Raw genomic sequence first — 7302 nt, forward strand, 5'->3', positions numbered from 1 at the left:
TTTTGAATGGGCCATTTTTCTCTTTCCATTGGAAGTTTAGATAATGGATTAGTTAGGATTTCAACATTTTTAGAACTTTCAACAACCTTAACATATTTCATATCATTTCAAACTGTATTTATAATTGTACATAGTGGTACTATTTATATATAGTACATGGAACTTTACCAATATCGGTGATGCAACTTAAAATTCCATCTGTCGAAGAGAGAATAGAACTATTTTCCAGTCTTAGGAATTTATTATCATATAAAGCTCAAATTTGTAGCGCCAAAGGATTCATAATCAAAACATTTTCAGCCAAAATAAAATTAACAAATCACTCACCATATGTATCAACCAGTCAAATAAAGATAGCACCAAATAAGAGCACTTCAGTATATCCTACACAAAAGCAAACGAAATCGTAATTTAAATGTACACTGTTATACAACATGACATACCATTCTGTCTATCTAACATTTCTATAAAAATCTCAACTAGTTTTAAATCTGAAAAACCCTTTCATTGTGCACATTATTCAACTTCAAATTAGTGTAAAAAGGTGGCATATAATTGGAGAGGTATTAAAATAGTATTTTGCTATCATTATACCAATTACAAAAACTGACCCTGTTTAAATATATTAAAATTTCAGCACTTCAGTAACACCTAATTTTAAGAGCATATGTTTAAGATATGAAGAACATTATTTAATTGTATATGAATAATATTGAATAAAACAGAGAAAATTTATGTGAAGTTTATTTAAAATTTTAGTTTTCAAATAGTTACACTTACATCAGAAAAACTGTAATTTTATATTAAACTTTAAAAATTGTCCTTTCAACATTTTCATTTCTAAGTGGGATAGTTGCAACAGTATACATCTATTGATAATCTCTGTCTTTAACAATTTACCATCTCCAAATTAGCACAGAAAATATACTGCCTCTTGATTAACCCAAGTGTCATCCGTCAATTGACATATTATTATATTATTTATTAAGTGAATGTTATTTTATTTCAAACTTTATCTGTAACTTTTCATTTCATACTCAGTTTCCATATAATTTGATATGGACAAAGGAAAAAAACTTGTGAGAATGAATAGAAAAAGCATACGGATTCAAAAACAACTTAAAACATCCTCCAATAACAATGGTAAGATTTTTTATCAATACTCATTCACAAATCTTATTCATTAAATTCAAAACATTATAAATATAATTACATGATAGGTATGTATTATTCTATACAATAGTTGTTATTCGTTATTTAATCTTTTTAAATGCTTATAACTATGATATAATATTGATTATTTATGTTTTTGCAGATCTTCTTAAATCTGCCCCTATCAAAGAGAATGATTTAGGAAAATGGAAAGGAAAACAAACAATGGAAAATTTCATAAATTGTCAAAGTTCCTATGCTTCACATATTGCAGACAGAGAGAAATGATCATTCTTCAACATCTCATGCTAAGTCAAAAAATCAAAATCTAAGACAGGATATTGATATGCAGTATGTGGCATCATCTTCAACTGCGCATAGAACTCATCTTTACCAGATTTAAATGAATTACCATTGTTACAAGGTTAGTGTTTAAATTAACCATATATATATATATATCATGATTCACTTAAAAATATTGACATGCATTGTTTTTATGTATGAGTAGAAGTTGACTCTGACAATATTGATGATGATGTACCAGGTAAATCTTTTTTAGTTAATAAATGATTTAAGACATAAACTATTCAATTTCAATTGATTTATTTTAGTTTAAATAAGGTAAAGGTGAATTTGTTGAATTCTCTACTTATGATACTTTATTACAAGTGCAGAAAATAATGATATGGATGAAAATGTAGATGTTTATAAAGGTATGTTTATAATAACACAAATTAGAACAATTTAATAAGCATACTTTCTATATGTATTAAGTGTCATTAATATGATTCTTATATTCATTTTATAGAGGTTAATGTAGAAAATGCATTGATTGACAACGAAGGTATGAAATCTGTTATGATCTTATATATATAATAGATAGTCATGAAAATTTGACAGTTCAAAATAATCTTATATTTTACTGTTTGATTTATAGATTACTGGGATATAGGAGATCCAATTTTTGAATTTGTACGTTGTGGTGGTTACTTCTAGTATGAGGAAAGGATCAGCAAGAAGTTAAAAAGTAAAAGACCAGAGTTCTCTTTGTGTTGTCTTCATGGAAAAATAAACTTACCAAAGACGAAAGAGCCTCCTCTAATTTTAAGACAATTATTATTCGGATCAGGTGACAATCAATCTTTGTAACACACTTAATTAATAATTATCATCAAGTATACATCTTCATTCACCAATTTTTATTTATTCAGGTATAAAGAGAAACCAGTTCAAAGATAATATGAGAAGTTATAACTTCATGTTCTCATTTACATCAATAGGAGTAAAAGTTGATGCTTCGATCAATCAAACAACGGGACCAAAAACTTTCACACTATCTGGGCAAAACTATCATCAAATTGGAAGTTTATTACCCCTAGAAGGTTCCACTCCAAAATTTGCACAGTTATACATCTATGATACTGAAAATGAAGTGCAAAATAGAATTCAAGCATTACAGTTAGTATGTAGTTATTTTATATTTATATACTTATGAATAGTCTAAGTAATTAAATAAAAAATTATTTTATTTCCTATTCTTATACAGTCGAGTTGAGAGCATAAACAAAAACCATGCTAAAATTGTTCAAGATTTGAAACAAATGCTTGATGAGTACAATGTCTTGACAAATTCATTTAGAATGATAAGAGGTATATTTCAGGAAGATTCTTACACAAATGTTAGACTCAGATTAATAGGAAAGCGAAACTATGATGGAAGAAGATACAATTTGCCAACTGTTTTAGAAGTCGCTGCTTTAGTGGTTGGAGATTTTAAAGTTTCGTGATGTGACAGAGATATTGTTGTTGAAACCCAATCTGGATTGCTCCAACGAATAAATGAGTTAAATTCTTCCTATTTAGCACTCCAATATCCATTACTTTTTCCATATGGTGAAGATGGTTATAGAGAGGACATTACTTTAAATGAAAAGGATGAATCAAGTCGAGGATGAAAATTCATTAGCATGCATGATTTTTTTCTTACAAAACTCAAGAGAGGAATGGTGAAGTACCAACAATTGTGAACTCAAAAAGGTTATTTCAACAATTTTTGGTAGATGCTTTTACAATGATTGAATCATCCACGTTGAAATATATTAGAACTCATCAAAAATAATTGTGTGTTGCAATGTACAAAGGATTAGAAGGTGCAGTTTTACAGGGAGAGATTGATCCATCTTCTCATGGCAAAAGGGTAATTCTATCATCCAGCTTCACCGGGTGTGCACGATATATGATTCAAAATTATCAAGATGCTATGGCAATCTGCAAATGGGCTGGATATCCAGATTTGTTTATTACATTTACTTGCAATCCAAGGAGGCCTGAAATTATCAGATTCTTAAAGAGTAGAGGCTTACAACTGGAAGACCGTCCTGAAATTTTGTCAAGGGTATTCAAAATCAAATTAGATCGCTTGATAAAGGATTTTAAAGAGAAACAAATATTTGGAAGAGTTAAATCAGGTACAGATTTCACTTTTTATAATAAATTATTATTAAAACTTAAAAATAATCCTTTTACTATTCAAATTTATGATGATAAGTCTGCTTTGGTCTTAATTTCTAACAAGTCCCCTATTAGATTTTAAATTTGTGTCAGAAATTATTACATATAATGTATTCCATTTGATGCAGTGATTTATACTATTGAATTCCAAAAGCGAGGGTTACCTCATGCGCAGATATTGTTGTTTCTTCATAATAAATGTCCAACTGTGTGAGACATAGATCAAATTATTTCAGCAGAAATACTAGACGAATTGACTGACCCTCATTATTACAAGGCCGTAGAAAAATTCATGATACATGGACCATGTGGTCTTTCAAGAAAAACATCTCCATGCATGCAAAATTGTCGATGTTCAAAAAACTTTCCAAAGAAGTACGTAGAAAACACAACAATCGATGAAGATGGATATCCGGTTTATAAAAGAAGGGAGGATGGAAGAACTATTAAAAGAGAAGATATTCATTTGGATAACAGGTATGTGGTACCACATAATAGATATTTGTCATTAAAGTATGGTGCACATATTAATGTTGAATGGTGCAATCAAGCAAAATCGATAAAGTACATATTTAAGTACATAAACAAGCGAAATGATTGTGTAACCGCAGCTTTTACACAAAGTGTGCATGATAAAGATTCAGTACATATTGATGAAATTGACATGTATTATGTCTGTCGTTATATTTCTCCCTGTGAAGCTACCTGGAGAATTTATGGATTTCCTATTCACCATAGAGAACCAGTTATTTTCTCTGATAGTGATCCAATTGATTTTGTTGTCAATAAATCAAGTTTAAGAGAATCACAATTTTTAAGTTTGTTTGAGGCAAACAAATCAAATGAAGAAGCAAGACAATTGACTTACGCAGAATTTCCACTGAAATTTGTATGGAATAAAAAATCAAAAGAGTGGAAAGAAAGAAATAATTCTGCTTTTTCTATTGATAGAATATTTTTTGTACCACCAGGTAGTGGAGAGTTATACTATCTCAGAATGTTGTTGAATATCATTAAAGGTCCTAAGTGTTATGAATATCTGCGCACAGTGAACAATATAGTTCATCTAATATTTAGAGATGCATGTTACGCATTGGGTTTATTAGATGACGACAAAGAATATGTGGATGTCATAAAGGAAGCAAGTAACTGGGGAATGCCATCGTATCTAAGACAGTTATTTTCTATGCTTTTGTTATCCAATTCAATGTCTCGGCCAGAATTTGTTTGGGAGGCGACATCGATGTTACTATCCGAAGATATCCTACATGAAGTACAACGAGTGATGGACAATCCAGGTACAGAAAGATAGAATTTAATATAATTTTTATAATTTACAAGTGTTAATAATGTAATTATACTTTTTCTACATGTATAATCTTTAAATTATATCTAGAAATTTATAGGCTTAAGATATTCTTTAAATTTGAATTTTGCAACTTATAGTTGACTAAAAATAAAGTTCCAGTGTAATCATTTTATAAATATAATTTTAAAAATCATTCTATCATAAGGAATAATTATTTTAGTAAACCTACAGAAAAATCATCAGTTTATTATCTAAATGTTTTTAAAGTGTTTTTATAATAGAAGTACCTTAATTATTGATAAATTTCTCGATATTTTTTATAAAATTATTACTGAATACCTTTTTTATTGGGATTGAGCTAACAAATGATGAAATGAAAAATCATTGTCTGCAAAAGTTGGATGATTTATTGAAAGATAGTGGATGAAGTTTTCAGAATTTTCCGACAATGCCTAAGACAACTTATATTGCAGAACAACTTGATGTTACCAATAGACTAATCCTTGAGGAATTGCGTTACAATAAATTCTCTCTATCCAAAGAACATGAGGAACTTTTGAATAAATTAACAGAGGAGCAAAGGTCAGTTTATGTGACAGAATCATAACAACAGTGAAGCGCAACAAAGGAGGTTTTCTATTTTTATATGGACATGGAGGAACTGGAAAGACTTTTATTTGGATGACCTTGTCTTCAGCAAAAAGATCTAAAGGAGATATTATTTTAACAGTTACGTCTAGCGGAATTGCATCACTTTTATTATCCGGGGGTCGAACAGTGCATTCAAGATTTGCTATCCCACTCAATGCAAATGAAGATTCAACATGTAATATTAAACAGGGAAGCCCTCTTGCAAGTTTGATAGTGAAGATGAAGTTAATTATTTGGGATGAGGCACCAATGATGCATAGATATTGTTTTGAAGCTCTTGACAAAACTTTAAGAGATATTCTTAGATTTGAAGATATATCTAATTTAGATAGGCCATTTGGAGGTAAAACAGGTGTACTTGGTGGGGACTTTAGACAAATTCTACCAGTCATTACAAAAGGTAACAGATAGGATATTGTAAATGCTACACTTAATTCTTCATATTTGTGGGCTAACTGTCATTTGCTAAAGCTAACAAATAATATGAGGTTAGAAGGTAATCATGTAGAATAAGATTTGAATGATCGAAAAAATATTGCAGATTGGATTTTCGCAGTAGGAGATGGTATAATTGGTAATTCAGTTGATGGAATTAGAAAAGTTTCTATTCCTGATAATCTTCTTATCAGTGATTGTGAAGATCCAATTACTGCCATTGTGAACAGTACATATCCTGATTTTTTTTCACATTGTAGTAATGTAACATACCTACAGAAAAGAAAAGAGGAATTCTAGCTCCCACTCTTGACATGGTAGAATCAATCAATGAGCATATGGTATCGCTCAATCAAAGTGAAGGTACAACCTTCTTCAGTTCTGATACAATATGTATTTCAGAAGACACATGTACAGGTTTGGAACAATTACATACTCCTGAATTCCTAAATACTATAAAATGCTCTGGAATTCCAAATCATGCCATCACTTTAAAAGTTGGTGTACCCGTGATGTTATTGAGAAATATAGATCAATCTTCAGGGCTTTGTAATGGAACAAGATTAATCATCACTAGAATTGGAAATTGGGTTATCGAGGCTAAAGTCTTATCAGAAAATATGATTGGACAAAAGGTTTTTATACCAAGAATGTCACTAACTCCGTCGGATTTGAGAATATCCTTTAAGTTTCAGAGAAGACAGTTTTCAATAGTGGTATCATTTGCCATGACTATCAATAAAAGTCAAGGACAATCTTTATCTCATGTTGGGTTATATTTGAAGAAAGCAGTTTTCACACATGGCCAGCTATATGTTGCACTATCACGGGTAACAAGAAGACAAGGATTAAAGATTTTGACATATGATGATGAAGGAGAAGTTTCAAATGAAGCAACTAATGTAGTTTTTAAAGAAGTTTATCCTAATTTGAGTGTAAATTAAAGCTAATCTGATCCAAATTGAAAATCAGGGCTCAACAAATATCATCAATTTGTTGTACTTAGCTTTTTTTTTTCCAGTCAAATAGATAATAAAAGTTATTTTTTGCTATAGTAAGTATATAGCAGAAGTTAGTTATGTAAGTTTTTATGACTGTTTAGCCTTTTTGCTTATTCTCTTTGTACGTTTTATTCAAGTATTATAATAAATTTTTTATAGAATTAGAGATTATTTCAACATCTAATTAAATTATAGACTTTTGAAGTAATTCCACAAATGGTGTCTAGGGAGGGTAGGATGTAT

General features: G+C 29.9%; 1 protein-coding gene across 1 annotated transcript; it reads left to right on the plus strand.

Moving 5' to 3' along the window:
* Positions 1 to 3283: 3283 nt before the first annotated feature.
* Positions 3284 to 7002, plus strand: LOC124897838. The gene is made up of 5 exons (XM_047411431.1): positions 3284 to 3620; positions 3900 to 4961; positions 5670 to 6023; positions 6165 to 6287; positions 6338 to 7002. The coding sequence occupies exons 1-5, from the start codon at positions 3284 to 3286 to the stop codon at positions 7000 to 7002; spliced, it is 2541 nt and encodes an 846-aa protein (XP_047267387.1).
* Positions 7003 to 7302: the final 300 nt, after the last annotated feature.

The sequence above is a fragment of the Capsicum annuum genome, chromosome 4 (assembly GCF_002878395.1).
Source record: "Capsicum annuum cultivar UCD-10X-F1 chromosome 4, UCD10Xv1.1, whole genome shotgun sequence".
Lineage (NCBI taxonomy): Eukaryota > Viridiplantae > Streptophyta > Magnoliopsida > Solanales > Solanaceae > Capsicum > Capsicum annuum.

Bases quoted from the DNA above. Each gene is read 5' to 3' on its own strand.
- LOC124897838 (XM_047411431.1), top strand. From the start codon at position 3,284: ATGTACAAAGGATTAGAAGGTGCAGTTTTACAGGGAGAGATTGATCCA. The intron at 3,621-3,899 runs GTACAGATTTCA...AAATTATTTCAG, and splicing joins ATTTGGAAGAGTTAAATCAG to CAGAAATACTAGACGAATTG. The intron at 6,288-6,337 runs GTACATATCCTG...ACATACCTACAG, and splicing joins AATTACTGCCATTGTGAACA to AAAAGAAAAGAGGAATTCTA.